This window comes from Puntigrus tetrazona, chromosome 1 (genome assembly GCF_018831695.1).
Source record: "Puntigrus tetrazona isolate hp1 chromosome 1, ASM1883169v1, whole genome shotgun sequence".
NCBI lineage: Eukaryota > Metazoa > Chordata > Actinopteri > Cypriniformes > Cyprinidae > Puntigrus > Puntigrus tetrazona.
The window spans coordinates 1,826,655-1,849,920 of NC_056699.1; the positions used below are offsets into that span (position 1 = coordinate 1,826,655).

General features: G+C 34.1%; 1 protein-coding gene across 3 annotated transcripts in view; it reads left to right on the plus strand.

Annotated features, from left to right (window-relative positions):
• The window catches only part of zgc:152904 (uncharacterized protein LOC767777 homolog), a 181,155-nt gene that overhangs the window by 114,613 nt on the left and 43,276 nt on the right, over positions 1-23,266 (plus strand). For all 3 annotated transcript variants that reach the window (XM_043246036.1, XM_043246053.1, XM_043246046.1), the window contains exons 2-4: positions 14,694-14,768; positions 17,630-17,836; positions 21,370-21,513. In XM_043246036.1, the coding sequence (XP_043101971.1) occupies positions 14,694-14,768; positions 17,630-17,836; positions 21,370-21,513 (426 nt within the window). The remainder of the gene's footprint in view (positions 1-14,693; positions 14,769-17,629; positions 17,837-21,369; positions 21,514-23,266) is intronic.

Here is a 23,266-nt window from a genome sequence, read left to right on the forward strand (position 1 = left end):
CTTTCAATAAGAGCCCTTTGTGGAGAGTCCTTTGAGAGCGTCCAAAGCAAACCGAAGCGAGCAGCACACATGGTGCCAAGTGAAGCATCAGCGTTTCAAAGTTGGCCGCTGCTGTTTACTACTCCATCGGTTTAATGCGGCCTTTGGTTTAACGCTGATTGTCAGCTAGAGCCGCTGGGAGCTTCCTGTTCCTGTTCGTGCTGCGTCTGGATAAACGGCTGTAAAGAGCCGTTATTGATTTTGCAATGAAAACCGTGTTTTGAGGTTGTTGTTATTAATGGCGCTCTCAGAAACGTCTTAGTATTAGTACAATAGTGTTTGATTTGCACACCGCAAGCTTGTTTAGTTATTTATATATTATTACAGTTTTAATTATAGAATATTTTTTATTTTACTAGTTTTAGTTGTGCCTTTATTGGTTTTATTAGCTCCTAATTATTGCATTTCATTATTTTTAAATATATATATGTGTGTGTGTGTGTGTGTGTGTGTGTGTGTGTGTGTGTGTATAAAATTTTTTTATATATAAAATATATTTTTATATAAAGTAGAATATAAATATACAAGTGTATATGCACATATTTTTAAAATATATACATAATATATATAGTATAATTATCTTTTATGGATGCATTCACATGTTTGAATATATATATATACTATACTATACTATACTATTGTTTTATTAGAATTTTTGAATTCATGTCAATTTTCATTTCAGTTTTGCTAATTTTACGTGTTTTTGTAATTTATTTAAAATGGTTAGGTTTTTATTTTTAGGAATTTATTGTTTTTAGTTCCACAAAACTAAAAAGCTGTTCATAGACGTGCCCTGTCCAATGCATTATTATGTAAAAATATTTTTTGCAGTTTCATAATTGCATTCTCCTCCTCTCTCCGCTGATTCCACTACAGCTTTAATAAAGACCGGGCCTCTGTGAAGACGCTGGTCATCGTACAGCTGGTGCCAGTCAAAATATAAATCAGTGTTCTATGCAGAACATCATTTTTATGGATGAAACGTGTCCTAGATGTGTTGTTGACGGGTTACGTCCAATCCTTTCTCTGTTATGTAAGAGCCCGAGTGTTTGTGAGTGTTTTCTAAGGCTCATTAGCAGCTCCTTTGCCTTTAACTTTCTGGTCTCCATGGCAACTCACCCCACATGCTTAAGGCTTCTCAAGCAATATAAACCCAATTTAGGCCTCCTTCCTCCAGGCCCGGATACCTGTGTTAAACACACACCTGCTGAAGAGCTGCTGCTTCAGTCACAGAGCCGGACACGGACACACTCGCCATCAAAACACTGACTTACTGCATATTAAATGACGCTGAGAATAATACTTAATGAAACAAATGCATGTTATGGCTACTGATCTAACCTTATCTTAACTTTTCAAAAGCGAATATTAGCATTAGCCAAACATAATCACTTAAACAAATCTCAGACATATATATATATATATATATATATATATATATATATATATATATATATATATATATATATATGATATATATATATATTTCTTAATAAATACATATTATTGAAAGAATTAAACATGTTGACTATAATACGACAGCATATGATGAATATATATATATATATATATATATATATATATATATATATATATATATATATAAAACAATAAAAATATATATATATATATATATATATTAGCAAAACTAAATATAATAATAATAATAATAATAATAATAATAATATGTGCATTATTTTACTACTTAAATGTAATAATATTATTATTATTATTATTAATTTATGAAAATATTAATTCACTATTAATTCACTACAAATTCATAATTTGCTTTTTATTAATTATTGTATTGGGTAGAATTAGAGATATAGAATAAGGTGATGAATAAGACTAGTAATAAATGGCTAGTTAAGAGACCCTAAATGATTATTTATTGTTGTAGATGTATTTGTTTAGGTATGATTTAGTTTCTGGACTTCCCCGGAGTGTGCCGTACAGACAGTACTTCTCTACCGTGTGAAAACACGCACCGAGGCACACTGTACTTCATATTTACAGTAAAATCAATAGAAAGCCCTGGGTCTTCAGCGCCTCGAGGGAAACTCTGACTTTACTCAACACACTGTGGAGCTTCGGGGAAAAACAGCAGGTCTAATACGATATTTGTTTATGCACGGAGCTTGTGCTGCTTCTCAGATGTTTCTCCTCAGAAAACAATACGTTTAGTTAAGACCCCAGAGTTTTAGACTTCGGTCACATCTCATATTTGAAGATATAGAGTTAGGATGGACTTCATGAAGTACTTTTTAATAACTTTACTGTTTCTCCAAACAACTCAGATGTTTCTCCTCAGAAATAGATCACAGCATTCTCAAAATGGTCTCCGAACATTTCAGATCTTAGCGTACGAGTTCGGATTTGATGGAGTTGGGATGGAGTTCATCGTTAATTTCCATGCGATGCTCAACAAATTGAGTTTCCAGACTTGTCTAGATCAAGTGGAGACTTTTAATGAAGGTTCTTGCTTCTCTCAAGCCCTGTAAACCTTTCGTGCAACATCTCAAATTGGGCTCAGGTTTGATCAGATGCCGAACGACGCGATCTAAAGATACAGAGTTAGGACGGACTTCCACAGAGCGCTTAATTTAAGAGCTTTCCTGGTTTTCTGGATGTTTTTCCTCCCTAATAGTCTTCAGTTTTAGAGTTTCAGATGTCAGCAACATCTCAGTTTGGGTTCAGATTGGCTCAGGTGCCAAACTATGCAATTAAAAGCTGGTAATATAGAGATACGATGGATTTCTTTGTTAATTTCTATGCAGCGCTTTCCAATTCGATCTGTTTAATAACTTAACTGTTCTCCAAAACAGCCCCGAGAACAACTGGAGAGCAAAAGGAGACTTTTCCTGCTTCTCAGATGTTTCTCCTCAGAAAACAAAACAAACAACAAAGAACAAAAAACATCCCAATTTCTATTCACTTTCAGTGACACACAGGTCTATTTGGTTTATTGACTAATAATATGTGTCCAAAAATGGAAAAAGTATTATATAAAAACAAAACACACAAAGTGGCTTTTTTTTAGTGCTTTTTCAGACTTCTCTCTGTGTTTATTGGTTGACTTTGGGAGGGGGGTGGGACTAAGCGTCAGCAGTCGTTTCTGATTGGCTCAGAGATGCTGAAGGACGCACTGGAGAAGAAGAAGAGAGAGATCAGTGACCTGATTGAAATGGACGGTGTGACGGTCAGCTGTAGGCTTTCTAGGGAGCATCGGTGGCCGTTAAAGGTTGTAGAGCGCGTCACGTCTATTGATTTCAGGAAGGAGCAGCGTTCACATCCATCTCATTCAGATCAATACTGAGAAGAAGATTCATTATGATCTTCAGTGTTTAGACTGACATTGTGCACGTTATATTTCCTTTTTTACGTTAGGAATGAATGTTTTTGTTGTATGTTTTTGTCATTTAAAATGAGTTTTTTAATTATCTAGTGTTTATTTATTTTAATTATCTATTTTATTTAATTATCTGCATTTTTTGTGATTCGTTTTTTTGCCATTTTTAATATTATGCACGTCTATATTGTTGTAGTTTTGTTGTCTTGATATATTTTTTTATTATTTTAAGCGTGTCTGTAGGTTAAACGTATTTTAAAATACGTCTTTATAGTTTAATTATCTAAGTTTAAAGTTTTGTAACGTTGTTTTGTCACTTTCGATATACATTTTTTTATTTTCTGAATTTAAATAAAATTTTAAATCAGTTAATTCCGAATTTAAGTCTTTCGCTCCATGTCCACAGCATGCCTATAAATTAATATATTTATTGTTTTGTGTTTTTATATATTTATATAAATATTAGCATTTTTAAAAACGTCTTTAATAATATAGAAATTAATAATTAAACAAATAACAATTTTTCAATGCTGAAAATAAAATGCGATTTATATTTCATTTATATTTTATCTGATTTCAGTTCATAATTGAAATATTTAATTTGATGTTTTTTAGTTTTAGATAACAATAATTAACAGCATCTCTATTCTCTTCCTCCGAGGGATATTTTAAGAGGAGGACTCTGTTTATTCTAGTAAAGTCATGTAATATCTTTTCACACGAGGCTCTCTGAAACAAAAGCTTCAATTACAGGAGCTGATGTAAAGGCCTGTAATTATTTCTGTGTTTGATTGGAAATGGTAGAGCAGCATCTAATTAGTGAAGGCAGCGATGTCATTGGCCCACGCTAACGACTCATTAGAGCAGGAAGAAACACGCTGTGATTATACATCTCAGATATGATCAAAACTAACAGCCTCGACTGTATGCCACCGCATGTTGTTTTATGAGAATGACTTATTTACATTACACTTGTTACGTGTTATATATACATATTTATTTATTATGACAAGTTAGAAATAGAATAATTGTAGAACTAAAAAAGATTTTAAAACATGCACGCATACTGTGCATGCATATATATATATATATATATATATATATATATATATATATATATATATATATTTATATACACACATACATACATTATATATATATATATATCTATATATATATATATATATATATATATATATATATATATATAAAAAACATTATTTTATATTTTTAAATTCTAAGTCTACTAATTTGATTACATTGTAATTTTAAAATGTGTGTATATATATATATATATATATATATATATATATATATATATATATATATATATATATATATACATTTTTATGTGTGTATATATATATATATATATATATATATATATATATATATATATATATATATATATATATATATATATATATATATATGCTGTAATAAAGGCAGCCTTGATGAGCCAAACATTTTTTTATTTTAATTAATTAGATTTTATTTTTACATTTTATTTTTACATTTCCGTTCACACTCAGCTCATGAAGCAAGGCACGTGTTGAAAGGCGTCGAGCTGGAACGCTGTCTTCATCGGTCTCAGCCTGTTGTTCTCGGAGGACTTCTTCATTCAGATTCGTTCTAGAATCCCGTCCCAGACGTCTCCAGAATCAGCCGTGAAGGAAGCATTTCAAAGGCTTTCGGGGCAGATTTCGCGAGACGTCAGTGAAACATGACAGGGACGAGGAGATAGCGGTGACCTTTCCCTGAGACGTCTCCACAGGATCTGCAGGGATCGGGATCAGATGAATCACTGAGAAACAGATGCGTCCAGACACACACCGAAGCAACTCAAATACACAGAAACACTCTTTTGATTTCGGTGTTTTCATTAGGGCTGTCGAACATCTCATTGTGATTGATCGCATCCCAAATAAGCGTTTTTGATTTAGCTAATATGTGTGTGTGTGCTGTGTTTATTTATGATGTATATAGAAACACACACACACACACATACATCTATATATTTAAGAAAAATATTTTACGTTTATATATTAAATATATATAGAATATAATTTGATCTAATGTGAATATGAATATATACATGCAAAAACATTTATTTATTTATCACACACACACACACACACACACACACACATCATGTGCATATAACATCTACACAGTTTACATAAATTATATATATTTTATAGTGAGTGGAATGTGTTGATGTATGTATATTTCTAACTTAAACACTGAATAAAATTGTCAATGTACAGTAAAATAATTCATAATAAATAAACACTATTTAATTTTAACTATAAAATAATTAGTGCTCTCAAACAGTAAATATACATACATACATACATACAGTATATATTTAGAAAATATTCACACGCATGCATTTATATATGTATCATATATGTATATTACACCTACATATATTTAATATATAAAAAATGTGTATAAACTAGATAAATAACAATAAATGACAAAATGAGAGCAGGAAGAGGAAAACCAAATATGGGCGTACACACCTAGTCTTTGTGTGTGTGTGTGTGTGTGTGTGTGTGTGTGTGTGTGTGTGTGTGTGTGTGTGTGATCATGTCTCGTCTCATCAGCTCGTGTTCTGAGTTTAACTGAGAACAGAAAGCAGCGGATGCTGAGATGATGCTCTTATTAGTGTCAGAGATTTCACTGGCTTTATTCCAGCTCTCTGTCAGGTTTCTCCTGTCTGTAACGTCTAGTTTCAGCTCACTGACGTGTAGAAGCCGTCCTGATCTTTTTCTCCTTTTACACCTCGCAATGATTTCTTTTTTTTTTTATGTATCACTTATTTTAGAAGAAGGCATGACATTTTAAAAAGGTACTTGTGAGTTTTGGGTTTTTTTTACTATTATTATTATTATTTTTTCATTAGAAAGTTGTGTGTGTGTTAAATTTAATTAAAAAAATATATATATAAAAAAAAAAAAAAAAAAAATATATATATATATATATATAAATAATTGATAAAAAAATATATATATATATATTATATTTTATATATATATATATATATATATATATATATATATATATATATATATATATAAATAATTGATTTAAATATATATATATATATATATATATATATATATATATATATATATAAATATATATATATATATATATATATATATATATATATATATATATATATAAAAATTTAAATAAAATTATATATATATATATATATATATATATATATATATATATATATATATTTAAATAATTTTTTTACAAATTTAATTTCATTTAATTAAATTTTTTATTTTTTCACAAATGAGTGTCTATATCACTGGTGATTTTTCCTTTCGTTTAGCAATTTTTTAAATCTCCTCAGAAAGTCTTGTTCACGTCTTACAATGACTATTTTAAGCTGTTAAATGCAGTCTTGTATGAATAATAAAAGGTAGAGTGCACGTCATAACTAAAATCAGCAGGTCACGAGCGATGAGCACAACACACAGCAGTATTCCCCGAGTAGTGCACTTCACCGCTTCTGGTGACCTGAGGTCTTCTCTGTGTCATCTTCACAGCGGGACAGACCCTCGGAGGACGCTGACGCTTCAGATCTTCTCTAGCAGCCTGCATCCTGACAAACTAAAAGGGTTGCTGGTTAACATCTTTTCCTTGAAGCTCCTCGGAGGAAGTGAAGCACCGAGATGCATGATCCCGAACCCATCAGGAGTTCCCGTTTTGTTTCCGTTTCCGACTATTTCGCTTATTTTAGCACGCATGCACAACAAGACGTACACTTTTAATTCTGATCTTTGATTGTCTGTATAGTTTCTCTGTGAGTTAGTTTGAACGGCTGAGAGACTCACCCGAGCACCTGAAGGGCCAAACACTGTCACGCCCAGAACATACGGCTCGATTAATTAACCCGACGAGACGGCGAACCTGGATCCAGAAATAAAAGACCCAAAATATAACAAGCCGTCAATTCTGAGTTGGACCCTGCGCCACTGATTCTCGTTGGTTACGATTAGCAGATTAAGACCGTGCTCCTCTGGTGTGTTTTTATACGTCACTTGATCAAAGCAGAAGCGTTACGACCCATAAAGTCCATTTAGGCTTTATGACTATATTGCAGAATATGGAATATTAGCCCTTTACTGCCAGGATCGTGAGTACTTCGCATTTTTACCTTTATGCATTTGGCAGATGCTTTTATCTGAGACGACTTTAATTGCATCGAGGGTTTACTCTGGATCCTCTCGAGCACGTCCTCAGTGTTCCTGCTGATATCTGAGCAGAGTTTTGAGACGACTTGAGACGACTGGAGTTAAGATTGCTTATTTATTTAATCAGTTATACAAAAAGAAAGGGTTCGGTAAAACTTTACAGATTTAATTTGTTAACATCAAGAAACTATATTGTTAAAATTATTTTCTGAAGTTGTAAATAAATATTTTTATTAAAATATCACATTTAATGTGCAATTATATATATATATATATATATATATATATATATATATATATATATATATATATATATATATATATATATATATACAATTTTGTTTTATGTATGTGTATATATATACAATTTTAATTATTTTAATGTGATTTTTATATATATATAAATCTCATTAAAATTAATTAAAATTGTATATATACAAACACAGATATAAATTTTGGCATTAATTTTATTAATATTTATATATATATATATTATATATATATATATATATATATATATATATATATATATATATATATATATATATATATATATATATATATATATAGATAGATAGATAGATAGATAGATAGATAGATTTTGGCAGCTAACTTAAATATATTTGACTTAATGTGTTAAATGTAATAAAACTAAGATAAAAAAATGTATTGAGGCAATGTTTAAATAAATAAGCAACTACATTTTTAAACATGACCAAAATTTCAATAAAACCTGCAAATAGACATATCCTAGTTAGTTAAAGTGTTTTTCTGTATGTAATGGTATAGAATGACTATCATTGATCCGCTGGACGTCTTCACGCTGCAGTACAGACTGTGGAGCATCGCTGTCAGGAAGCAGTGCATGCTGGGAATCTGTTCTTTAACATAGTGCATGCAGAAACTCAAGACACGGGTCGATGGCTGCTATATAAGAAACACAGGCAACTAATTGAAGTAAAGCAAACAGGCTCTGGGAATCAATATATATATATAAAAAGAATAACTTTATTGTCTGCATTGGTTTTATACCAGTGTTGAACTAAAGCTGAACGGAATATATTTACCATTTATCACATCCAAAATAAAGGTTTTTGTTTATATAATATGTGTGTGTGTGTGTGTGTGTGTGTGTGTGTGTGTGTGTGTGTGTGTGTGTGTGTGTGTGTGTGTGTGTGTGTGTGTGTGTGTGTGTGTGTGTGTGTGTGTGTGTGTGTGTGTGTGTGTGTGTGTGTGTGTGTGTGTGTGTGTGTGTGTGTGTGTGTGTGTGTGTGTGTGTGTCTGTGTGTGTGTGTGTGTGTGTGTGTGTGTGTGTGTGTGTGTGTGTGTGTGTGTGTGTGTGTGTGTGTGTGTGTGTGTGTGTGTGTGTGTGTGTGTGTGTGTGTGTGTGTGTGTGTGTGTGTGTGTGTGTGTGTGCACTGAGTATATTTATTATGTATATATAAATACACACATGCATGTTTAAGAAAAATGTGTTTATATATAAAATATATGAATAGAAATATACATATATACATATAGACATTGATTAAATATGTACTTGGTGTGTGTGTGTTTTTATACACACACAATAAATATACACAGTTCACAGTGGAAATAAAGTGGAATAACTTTTTTTATTTGTTTTTTTTTCCTAGATAAATATGTTTAGGTTGAAGAAATAATCTAGAAATACTAAAAATGACAAAACTAAACTAAATGACTATCATTTTAAAATAAAATGAAAAATTTTATTATAAAATGCAAGCTCATTTTAATCTTTATATTTATTAGTGCTATGCAAAATTAATTATATGAATATAAATATATACCGTAAATATATTTTTAAAAATATATATAGTATGTGTCTCTTTATATAAACACAGTTAATTTACAGACATGTTCACAAAAAGATGATTAATCTTTACCCAGCACTGATATTATTTATACCAATAACTGTCTGTTTTCATACATAAAAAAGACACAGATATTATACAGTACTATATAATAAAAGTCTTTATTTCATATAAAAAGCAAATGCAATGGATGAATAAAATGAAAATGATTTTATGTGACTCCTCCCAGTCAATACCGCTTCGTTAACGTGCTTTTTAAAGGAGCGCCTGTTATTGCTGTCATAACCGTACCGTACCGTACCGCCGGGGTTCAGTGAGGAGCAGCATGGCTTCAGGTAAACGGGGTAAAACTGCAGCTGCTGCGGATGGCTCCTCTCTCAGTATTTACGCCCGAGGCCGTCTCAGCGTGTGTCTGTGTCACACAAACGCATCCCAGCATGCCCTGCCGCTCTCTCCGTCCACAGAGACTCACGCAGCGCCGGGGTTTCTGTCAGATCACAGTCAATTAGAGCGCGTCCTTCTGTCTGCTTAATTACAGCTAACACATAATGACTTCCTGAAGGTTAAACATCACCGGAAGAAACCCTGGGCTGCATTTATTTGATTAAAAATCTGTAAAAATATTATTGCAATTTAAAGAAAGTGTTTTCTCTGTCAATATCTGTTTTGTGTCTTTTATTTATGTGATGCCCGGATGAATTTTCTGCATCATCACTCCTTCAGAAATCGTTCTCACACTCTCAAGAAACATCTCTGATTATTTTCAATGCTGCAAATTTGATAGATTTTATTTTTCAGAAATCACAGGCGAATAGAAAGTTGAAAAGAACATAATCTATGTGAAATAGAACGCCTTCGCGACATTTTGAATGTCTTTAATGTCACTTTTGATCCATTTAATGCAACCTTGATGAATAAAAGTCTTTTATTTTTATTCATCCGTACTCCCAAATGAACAGAACAGCATGTGATCTGACATAAAATCATTTACATAATTACTTTGCAATAAAGTGTTTATGTGATGACTAAGAAATATATGATTTTCTATACGAGCCATTTTCTCTTTGCCCGTGATCAGCGTTTGGCCTCATTCTTTTCAATTTTTAATGTTACACTTTATTTAAAAGTGTCTTTAGGGGAAAACAGAAATAGCATGCATTGCTCTGCAATTTCACACCATTGACTGTTAATTAAAAAATAATAATAATAATATTTTGTTCATCAAGAATGCATTAAATTGATCAAATGTCTTTTCTTTACAAATTTACAAATAAATGCTTTTTTCACCAAATAAACTTTTTCTATCATACTTATAACTCAATTCTGAATTACTGTTTTTTTTTTTGTTACAACCTTTTCTCTTATAATTTAGAGTTTTTCTTGTCATTATTACAGGATCTCATCCTAACCATGATGCTTTATCTCATGATGTTACTTCATAAAATGTCTATAACCGACTTTTTATATTAATTTTTTTTTTTTTAACAGAATTGTGTTCTTTTGAATTGCCTAATCATTTGTAATAAATCCTGAAAAGTAAAATGTTGAGCAGCACAACTGTTTTCTACATTGATGATAATCAGAAGTGTCTGTCGAGCAGTAAATCAGTGTATTACTCTGATTTCTGAAGGACCGTGTGACGCTGAAAAATCAGCAGGGCGTCACAGAAATAAATTACAGTTAAACAGAAATTCTCACAGAAAACAGCTGTTCTGAACTGCAATAATATTTCCAGATTTTACAGCATTTTCTGACCAAATAAACGCAGTGTCTGTGAGCAGAAGAGACCTGTTGTTTTTGTGAAGCCGGTCTAAATGACTAACAGTAATAATAGATGGCAGATCTCAGCAGAGCGTGCTCTAAAACAGCAAACACTCATTTATTTGTGAACTTTGTTCTGCTAAGCTGTCTTGAGCTTGTTAGAAGCCTTGTTTATGCGCATTACACTGCTCTAACTCTTCTGGAGTTTAATGACTCGCACAGGTTTGTGTTTTATTATTTTGCGTGGGCACGATTTCAGATTAATTTCCACACCTGCCAAACGGCCGCGAATGAACGAGCGCTCTAATCCGATTAGTCCGACAAACAAGCTCCGTGTTGTTTTTTATTGTCTCCGAACAGCATCTGGATCATTAATTCACTTCAAGTCTTCAGTTACACTTTTAGTTTAGCACGAAATGACAATCCTGTCACCGCCGACTCGCCCACGTCTTCTTTTGTGCTCCTCAGGTTCGGTTTGGAACGACCCCGGGGTGAATAAATGATGACAGAATTTTAATTTTCAGCTCTAAAATGCGAAGCGAGCTCGGTGGCACTAAAGCTTACGGCTCTGGTGACATTTCCTCTCCACCTCAGGTGGCAGCCATCAAAGTCAGTCCTGCGCCGGCCCCAGTCTCTAATTGCGGAGTTCAGGGCCGCGCTTTGGTCATTAATCAGCCCGTAGCTTCCCGAATTAGACATCCTCGCCAGACGAGCGGCAGTTAGCCGGGTCTGAGGAGACGAGAGCAGAAAAAACTACAACAGGCCAACAATAAAAGGACGGGCTGCTTCCTCTCCGCCCGCATCCCAGAGAGGAATAAATCATCAGCCGCGCGCTTGACGCGTTAAAGATTCACACGGCCGCTGCCGAGGGATCTCGCTGCCATCTATAGGCGGCTTTCTGTCGCTCTGATGCATGCTGGGCTGTTTGATGACATCTGAAAAACCAATTGAAGACCGCATCCGAATGTGTTTTGTACCTGAAAACGCTGCACGCACCCTGTAGAAAAAGCAGCATGCGCTGGTTAGATAGGTTTGGTCTGGTCAACAACATGACCAGCTTAAACCAGCATCCCAGCTTCAAAATGTACCTAACAAGAACATGCTGTTTTTTTCAGCAGTGCATTGCGAAAGTATTCACACCCCTTAATTTATTTACTTCGATCTGCACGCCATGCACCATAATGGCAAAGCAAAAACAGCTATTACAAATAAAGTGCACTGCATTAACTCTGAACTGAGCTAAAACACCTTAACAGACAAGTATTTTGGGGTATGATGCGACAAGCTTTGCTCGTTATTTTTTGGCAATTGCCTGCCATTCTTCACCTCTCGAGCTCCGCAGATGCACATTTTCTGGTTTCTCCAGAAACATTATATTGGGTTCAATCCCAGGCCGTGTCTGGACCAATCAAGTACAAGGAGTTGTCTATAAGCCACTCTTGCCCTGTTCGGGGTGATCGTCGTCGTCCCGTTGGAAGGCGAAGTTTAAGTTTAAGTTCCTCTAACGAGTCCCTCAGTCTCTGCCAACGGCATGAGACCGACTCCAAACACTTCTGGGATGCCGCTCTGCGGGAGATGAGCAGAGCTGGTTTCCTTCAAACAGGATGCTTAGAATTGAGCTTCATTGGACCAGAAAAGTTTTTTAGGTGATGTTTCTTCACCGAGGAGAGGTTTGAGTTTGGCTGCGCCGCCATAAAGCACGGATCGGTGTAGTGCTTCAGCGAGGTTTGTCCTTCTGTAGATTTCTTCATATGATCGTGGAGGTCAACTACAGCCGGTCACCACGGTAACCAAAGCCCTCTCCATCAGTTGCTCAGTTTGGCCACGAGGCTACATCTATAGAGTTACAGGCCGTTCTTTTACCCCAAAGCTTGGTTTGTAGACCTTTTATTAAGACACGTGTGTGCCTTTCCAAATCATACCCGATAAATTGAATTTTCCCAATGTCTTCATGCAATATGAATGCTCCTGAGCTAAATTTCAGCTGTCATAGCGTGGCTTGCGGACTCGCCAATATATACTTCGTATATCGGCCATGAGGTTATTTGAGTCATCCGGTTTCATATTTTAATTATCGTTAAATCCGTATTTGATTATCGTCACTTGAAAAACTCCCAGTAAATGCCGCTCGGCTTTAGTTAGGAGTCTCACGCAGAGTACTTTCATTTAGTGTGAAAACATGACTGAAGGCAGACTGCTGAGGGAAATAATATGAAACGAAGCATGATTGAATTATTTGTATGGATGCATAATAGGAAACAGAGTGTGTTCAAAAAAAGCACATTTTGTTATTATCTTATTATCAGAAATATTGAGATTTTTAGAATGACGTTATGACTTAGGTAGAGCTGTATATGGAGCGGATCATTACACATCAACCGTTTCCGCTGCTTAAAAATGTAACTAAATATTTTAGTTATCACTTAAATTAACATTAAGTAACTAAAAAAAATTAGCAGCAGGGTATCGAGTTATTTCAAGTTGAAACAATGTTTTGTTTTGTTTTTTTGTATCATTCTGAAAAACAAATGTAAAAGTTGAACTTTTAAATTTTTTTTGAAAAAAGGTTGAAAACATTATTTGAACATGTAGTCTGCATGTATTTAAAATACAATTTTTTGATTTTAGATAACATAAAATTTGTTGTATTATTTAATATGGATATCTCTCAGACTTTTTATTTTACAAAGTAGTTCCTGAATGAAATAACTGAAGACCCCGGTATAAGTACTTATGCAATGTATGTGTATGTATATATATATATATATATATATATATATATATATATATATATATATATATATATATATATATATATACATTTGCTATTATGGTATATGGAGTGTGGAGTAAAAAAAAAAAGGATATATTTTCAAATATAGGCAGGGATCTTAAAATTAGACCTTTTAATTATTGTGAATCTAATGTCAAAAGTTTCTGTTTTAATGACAAAAAGTAGTATTTAATGTCATTTAACCTGCAGTCTGCAAAAATCAGAATAAAATATAGAATCAGTCATGCATGTGAAAATGTCAAACCAATCATTCAGATCCCAACAGGTGCGGTGTGTTTGTGATAGAAGTAGAAGTAGAAATTCAAGATTAATCCACCTTACAAATTTTAAAGTATTAAAACCATTTATATTTATATTTAGTCTGAAAGTGTGACATGCTCCAACAAAACTGACACTGTTTTTGGAATCAGAACCTGAGACTTAGAAAACAAAGCAAGCATGTTATTCATGTTTTTTTTGCATACTGTTTCAGATGTTATAACGTATGTGTCATTTAAACGATGAAGTGATTGCATCATTCATAAGCAGTAAAAATGAGTCCCTAATGAGTGACACGGAGATGTGGAGCAGCTCATATCCCTGAGCTCGGTTTGAGACGCTGTTGAGATCCGATGTGAGATTACTGTATAAATATCTGTTAGTCCTGAATATGACTTGATTATGATGAGTACCCCTGTGTTTCTCTCTGTCTTTCGCAGCGGTGCTTCAGGTGTCGATATCACTGAATAAAGTGGAGCTGAGTGTTGGAGAGTCGAAATTCTTCACCTGCACAGGTAGGAACGAAACCCCGCTCCACGAAACACGTGCAATGTTTTTTTCCGTATTGTTTTTTGGGGGTCCGCATTGATGTGATCACGCTTACAGTAAAAATTGCGAAATATTATTGTAATTTAAAATATCCGTTTTGTGTGTGAATATCTGTTGAAATGTAATTTCTTTCTGTGATTTTCAGCATCATTACTCCAGTCGTCAGTGTCACAAATCATTCTAATATACTGATTTACTGCATGAGAAATATCTCTGATTATTGGGTTAAAAAGCTGCCCAGAAAACGTTCTTTTTTTCAGGATTCACGGATGAATGGAAAGTTCAAAAGTATAGCGTTTGCTAGAGATGGAAATCTTTTTTAACATTATACATCTCTTTACTGTCGCTGTTGATCAATTGAATGCACCCTCGATGAAAAAAGTAAGCATTTCTGATAGAAACAGTGATCAGTATGGTAGGCTGAATATGCACTAAACATGAGAATATTGAGCTCAAGGCAATAATTATGTATACTATACTTGTGTTCTGTAATGAACACCGTAAGATTATAAAATATAAATGTTAACACTGAGAATATTAGTAAAACATTTACTGTAATTAAAGAATGTATTAGTTATATATATTAATATAAATTAATTTAGTAGAAGTATAATCTTATATTCCAGGAGTAGAATTGATTTGCAGTGGTTTAAAGTCACCTAGCCCAACTATTTAAATAGTTGCATTAGTGCATTAAAAGTTTTTATTATGCACTCATACACACACACACATACACACATATATGCATATATGTATGCGTATATATATGTATATGTGTATATATGTATATATGTGTATATATGTATATATATATATATATATATATATATATATATATATATATATATATATATATATATATATATATATATATGTATATATATATGTATATATATATATATATATATATATATATATATATATATATATATATATATATATATATATATATATATATATATATATATATATATATATATATATATATATATATATTTTTTTTTTTTTTTCAATTTATTTCTTGCAATTCTGCATTTATATATTATATTTCTTGCTATATTAACTTTTTTATGCTTTTTTTAATATATATTTTATTATTAGTATATATATTTTTGGATTATTTTAACATTTCTTTAGATTTTAGATTTAGATGTTCTTCACACTAAATAGATGTGATGGGATGTCTGGGGTACCGAAAATGGCTCTTCTGCTCAGAAAACCATTTTTGAAAGCTTTTGCTTACTTTAAAACACGTGGATTTTAAATGAGTTTAAGACCAAAAAGAAAATCTTGTATGAGATTCAGAATGAGTGATTAGTGGCTGTCCGGCTAAAATACACTGAGAAAGATGAATCACTAAGAACAAGTTATGTGAAATATGTTCTTTTGTTAAATTATGTGCTAAGTCTTATGACGTGTATATATTAATGACACCGAGCACCACTGGGGTGTCACCAAAAATGTGTGACGGTGAGAAGATTTCCAGCTAATAACTCTTAAATCTGTTCCTCACGAAGACAGAAAAAACTGTTACCAATTTCACTAATTAGTTACTAATTTTAAAAGACTTGGAATATATTGCAAAAGTCATATGGACTTATTTTATTTATTTTTTATTAGTAATTTCTGGAGATTCATATTTCATAATTTGAAGGTTTACATTTTATCAGTTCATGTATTCCCTGACCATGAGAAATGTTTCTTTTGCTTTACACCGAAAAAAAGACATTACGGAATAAAAATACTTGAAGAGATTAATTGCAAAAACATAACTCAATTTTTAATAATTCTCAGAAATTGCGCTTTTTAAATTCTGCATTCCAGTTAATCTGTTTTTGCAAATAAACTTGTTTTTGGTGTGAAACAGAACAAACAAGACTTTGCTCTTTTTGGTCGTTAAAACATGATCAAAGGAGACGGTTCTTTTAAAAAGAATGTTCAACAATTAAAAAATGATTATTTCTGGTGTTGCATCATGCAAACAGATGATAACAGTTTCCAAAAGAAATGAACACTAGAGGCAGTAAAACTCAGAGTTTCAGTTAATGAAGCGTAATTTTCACACACTTGCTTAAAGAATACGATGTTATGACTTCAAAACAATATTAATATGCTGGGAGGCTTGTTCAGTAGCTCACAGAGATGTTCTTGAGAGACGAGGAGATGTAAAAAGAAGCTGAAGTGACACGGCTGCATCAATAAATGTGTTATTAGATCACTTTTGCGTTTGTTAACACGTTAGGTCAGTTAGGTGTAGAGTTGATTTGATGTAGGGCGTAATTCAAGCATGATAGCATTAACTTTTAGCAACAGTTCCTGGATATTTCAATTCTGAACAGTTGCAATGCCTACTGATAAAATGTGCCAGGGTTTACGTATTGAATCTGTGTTTTAGCGCCACTCAGTGCACATTTCTATTTGAAATTGCAGCAATGCACGTAAAAATGGTGCATATTTTTTATATGAGACCAGGTTGGATAATCCAACAGATTGAAGCTCTGCTGTTTTGTCCTCGGCTATCCTCTCCTCGTCTTTCTAACTCTTTAATTTACTAACAAGCATCATTCGTGACTCCAGCGCTCTGGTGGAGAGGTCAGAGAGCTCAGGCCCTTCTGATCGCAGAGACTTCATGACCTTCAGCTGAGCAGCTTTACAGAGCGGAGCACCTGGAGCTCGCATATGGCACTCCTCATTAAAGCCATCGCTTCCGGAGCTAAAGAGCTGATGCTAATCACAGCGTAAAATGACACTTTCGTTCGGACGCAGGACATTTTTCATGCATGCTTCCAGCTGTGTTGATAGATGCCTGCATGTTGGTGTTTTTCAGCCATCGGTGAGCCGGTGAGTATAAACTGGTTCAGTCCTCAAGGAGAGCGTATCATCTCCAATCAGAGAGTGATCGTGCACACGGAGGGCGTCCGCTCCAGGCTCACCATCTACAACGCCATCATCGAGGACGCTGGGATATACCGATGCCAGGCTGTGGACGCCAAGGGACAGAGCCAGGAGGCCACAGTGGTGCTGGAGATTTACCGTGAGTTACCGCAGTGAAGACATGAGTGTCTGAAGGAGCGTCTGTGAATCAGTTACTAGTCAAGATGATTACAGAGTCATAATGATAAATAAGTACCTGTTTTATATAATAGAAATAGTTTACGCTTACACACTTGTAATGATTTTCTATTGGGAAAAAAAAACAATTTTTACATTTACATTTGCATTTTTTTTCCAAAACCACTTACAAATGGGGAATACATAAAACTATTCGTCTTAAAGAAGCAAACAGACAGAGGAGGAAGCAAGTACAAGCTGAAAAGTGAAAGGAATAAATAAAATATGCGTTTCACATAGGGATGGTAAAATCATTCACCAGTAAGGAACAGTGAAGAAGAAAGTTCTGGAGAGAGATTTAGACTGTACCTCTCTGGGATTGTCTCTCACTCGCAGATCTCAGCTTTCTGGAGGGGATGTAGATTTGTAATAGTGACTGGAAGCAGACGGGTGCTGAGCCTGTTTTATATGCAAGCATCGGTGTCTTGAATTTAATGCGAGCTGCAACTGGGAGCCAGTGCGAGGAGATAAAGAGAGAAGTAGCATGGGCTGTTTTGGGCACGTTGAAGACGAGTCGCGCTGCTGCATTCTGAATCATTTAAAGTAGTCCAGCCTAGAAATGATCAGGGCCTGGACTGTTCTGCAGCATGCTCTGTAAGAGACCTGGTGTTGTGTAATGCAAATCTGGACGTCTTTGCAGCACACTCTTTGAAGGTCAGCTGGTCGTCGAAGATTACGGCAAAGTTAATGGGGTAGTTGTGGAGGAACCTAGCCGGATGGTGCTGTAGAGTTTGTTTGGCAGGGAAGACCAGAAGCTCGGTCTTGGCCAGGTTGAGCTGCAGGTGATGATCTATCATGCATGCTGACATGTCTGTTGGGCCGCTGGATCATCTGATTGAAAAGCTGCAGTGGTAGGAGAAGCCGTGTGCCTGTTTGATGTGATCTACTTATGTAGTGTATGTGGAGAAGTTGAGGGGTCCAAGAACCGAGCCCTGAGGAACCCCAGTGACCTCTCCTCCTCAGGCCACCCTGAAAGACCTGAGGTAGAACCAGTTGATAGGATTTGATGACCGACAGAGTAAGAACTGATGATTTTCAATCTGCAAGGCTTCAGTGACTGAGAGTAGAGCAGTCTCCGGAAACCTGACTGGTTAGCATTCGTTCTGTTGTTCTGTGTAAGAAACAATGATGGCTGTTTGAAAACGACTCGTTCGAGTGTTTTCGCTATAAATGCTACAGAGACAGGTCTGTAGTTTTCTGAGAAGTGTTTAATGTAGGTTGTTTGAGCAGTGGGTTTACCGGAGCCTGCTTGAACGCACTGGGGAAAGTGCCTGTGAGGAGAGATGTGTTGATGATGTGTGTGAGCGCTGCTAAGAGTGTGTGAGAGATTGCTTGGAGAAGGAGTGATGGGATTGGGTCCGGAGGATGGCTGGGGAGCAGAAGTTTGGATGAAAAGAGGGAAGTGAAGGTATAAAATTAAACCTTTTTATTATATAATATAATATAAAAAAATCTGCTTTTATATTATATATATATATATATATATATATATATATATATATATATATATATATATATATAAATATATATTATATACATATATACAGTCTAAAAAATATATTATAAATTTAATAATGATTTATATTATAAAACATGTTATATTTATATATATATATATATATATATATATATATATATATATATATATATATATATATATATTATTGTTAGACAGATAGACAGCAGTTAGAGGTGTAATAATCACATGAGCCTCAAAAATAATGATGAAAGGTTTGACCATGTTATTATGCTCATCATTATCAGACATCATTGCCTTCAGTAAGTGTTCCATGAATACTTGAATACACATGAATACACACGTTTCCGGGCTGAGCGTCTTCACCTTACATCTAGAGAGTTTTGTGTAGATTTAGCAGCTAACTAAACTAGAGGCCCGTCACATTGACACTGATGATTCAGATCAGGCAGGAATAAAGCCACACACCGTCCTCCTGCACAGCTCTTCTTCAAAGCACCATTTCATCTGAAATAGAGCAAATCAGCCAAGACCTGAGGTTAAATAAAGTCAGAACGCTCACATTTTCACTTAAGATTTCATTCAGGAGTGAACAGCGTTAGATATGAGCTCGATGTACTTGTGCTGTCTGCATGCTGAGGTGAAAATAGTCTCATTCACGGCCTGTGTGCACATTCACTTCGCTTTTCTTCATTTTTTTATATGTTTTCCTCCAAATCCTGGTTTTTGTTTATATATTGCATGCGTGATTCACGAACGCAATCGAATTCATGAAACCTTAACAATTTAATAACACTTTTAAAATGCGATTCATTAAATAAAATGTATTTTTATTTGAATAAATTAAAACAGGATGTTGTCGTTATTGCATTTAGCAATAGCAATCATTTAAACTAAACTGGACTTGCGTTTTGATGGGCCTGAGATTTGATTTGATTTAGTTTTCCCCAAATTATGTGTCTTTATTAATTCTCCTGTGATTTGGAGGGGTATAGTTTTACTGAACCGCGACATTATGAAGGTCGATGCACTAAAAAACACATGGAAAATAAGAGCAGGTCACTCTCATCGCGCTTGGTGTCGGACCGAAACGTTTCTCATTCGTTGATTCGTGTCAGACGACCTCGGGTACAGTCTGAGTGAACGTGTGTGATAGACCTCAAACGAGGAGATTCAGAACAGAAACACGATTTCAGCCAGGCGGGTTCTGTCTGTTGAAAAGTGCGCTTGTGCAAATACCGATCGCATTCAAAGCGTACAGAGACGAGGGAGGAAGATAATCGTCTTGATCACTGGTGAAAGAGCCTGATTCGTCTGATTCCTGATGGTCGTTATTGGAGTGAAAAGAGCACTTCTGAGAGAAACGGCGCTGCTTTCAATGAGGTACTGTAAATATTTGTATACGGAACTAAATTAGTTTCCTTTCATAATAAATAAAACCCGACCATAAATAAATGAATAAGAGTATGGGGCATTAAAGTAGCATAATAGAGTTAAAATTGAATGAGAAATGTTTCGGTTCATACGGAGATGTCTCATTTTAGTATTAAAACACTGTTATAATATAGTCTTTTTTTATTATTATGTTGGTTTATTCATTTTGTGTAATGTGTATAATGTGTATAAAGCTACAATGAAATCCATTTTATTTTAGTTACACTTTAAAATAATGCTAACTAGCATTAACTGACTACAGAAATGCATTTGTGACAGTATTTATCAATATTTGTTAGCATGAGTTCATAAAATACAGCTGTTTGTTGTTACTCAGGTTACGTATATATATATATATATGTGTGTGTGTGTGTGTGTGTGTGTGTGTGTATTAATGGCTACCGACTACTGTTTGGTTGTAAACATTCTTAAAAAGCTATCTTTTTTGTGTTCAAGAGAAGAAATAAATTGGTTTAGGTTTGAGTGTAAGTGAACGCTCGACCCGGACTGAGACGTCTGATGAAGCCGTGTTCGTTTGCTCTCAGAGAAGCTGACCTTCCGCGAGGTGAAGACACCGCAGGAGTTTCGTCAGAGCGAGGACGCCGAGGTCGTCTGTGACGTCATCAGTTCCCCGGTGCCGGCCGTGTCCTGGTTCTACAAGAACCGAGAAATCACGTCTGAGCCCAACAGTAAGAGCGCTCGCACCTCGCTGGGGTACATGCTCCAAAAAAACACTTTTCTCCATCAACTGAACTCAACCGATTATTTTAACCAGTCTCAACAAGAGTCAGCTTGATCATTTAAGTCTGTTTAATACCATTTAGGTTCAAATGATTTGCCAATTTCATAAAAAAAAAAACATTAAATCATTTTGCATTTTGATGCTGTTTTGTTTTTGATCGTTTTTTAAAATTGTATTTTAGTCATCTCCTGGGATTTTTGCATTAGTTAATGACAGCAGAGCTTTGGGACAAAATGTGCTATGTTTTAATAAATACAATAATTAATGTTTGGTCAGTAATTATACTGTAATTTAGAATATGTATATAAAAATACACATATTCTAAATTACAGTATAATTACTGACCAAGCTTGTTGCCACCACCGAACACAAATAATAAATAAGGTAGTATTTGTTGTTCTTGTTGTCTTTTATGACTGTAACAAGAGTTATAAAGTCAGAATTGTGAGATGACACAATGAAACAATTCTAAGAAAATCCATTTTTTTTTGACCCTCAGAATTGGATTTTATAACTCGCAATTGCGACTTTGTATCTGACAGTAATGAGAAAAGAAATCAGAACTGCGAGTTTTTACTCAGTAGTAGAAATGAGCTTCTATTCATTTTAAAAACTCAGAAGCAAAGTTCTAAAAAGAAGTAAATAAATCATAATTTAATACATTTCATTATGTTTAAAATATAAATAAATATAAATATAAATAAATAAAATGTGGTATATATATAATAATATTATTTTAGTATATGACATGACCATTATAAATATTATAAAAAATTATATAAATTAAATATAATACACTTATTAATTATTGTGCTTTTAACTTCAGCAGCAAGCACATTTTAACCCCAAATACCACACTTTTAAATGTGGCTGAATTCAATAAAGTGTCTGAATTCAATAAAGTTCTCTACTGAGGGAATAAAAACTTTTGCCTGTATTTTAGGTGTCAAACCAATAATTAGAATTCAAAGGCAGAACTTTGACAAGCTATCTGCACTTTCCAGCCTCGGAGATTAAAAGATGGAGATTTGATTCTTTTTATTCTAATTACGGAGTCAGTTATAAATATCTCTCCTGAACGAGAGGAGAAAAGGTGTGTGTTTATCAGCGAGGGATGACAAAAGCCAAAGAAAGGCCGTAATCCTCAAGGTGTTTCATTTAGCAAATGTCCTTGAAATGAAGGCAGAATTAGTTTTGAGGATTGATGATAATATTTTCCTATTATTGCACACAGATGAAAAAGGAGTCTGTTGATTAAATCCTCAGCTTTCTTCTTTCTTTTTTCTGGCAGTGCTTTAAATGTAACACAATGACTTTAAGTTCACTTAGTAACCTTTTTTTCTGGTGGTTTTAGTTGAGTGATCAACTGTGACGTCTGAAATGTTCTTTAGTAAAGACACAAATCCATTTGTTATTACTGCCTTTTGATAAATATCATTTTTGAGTATTGCATTTGCAACATGACTTGCTTGATTAAATTTGTGCAGTTTGTGTCATATAAGTATCTATCTGGCTGTCTGCTTGTCTCAGCCTAGCAACAGCAAATAAACCACTCAGAACACCATAGCAACGCCCTAGCAACCATATGAAGCACACTAACTTCTGCATAGCAACACACAAACAAACACTCAGGACACCCTAGCAACTACATAGCAACACATTGGCAAACAATCAGAACTAACCGGCAACTCCATATCATC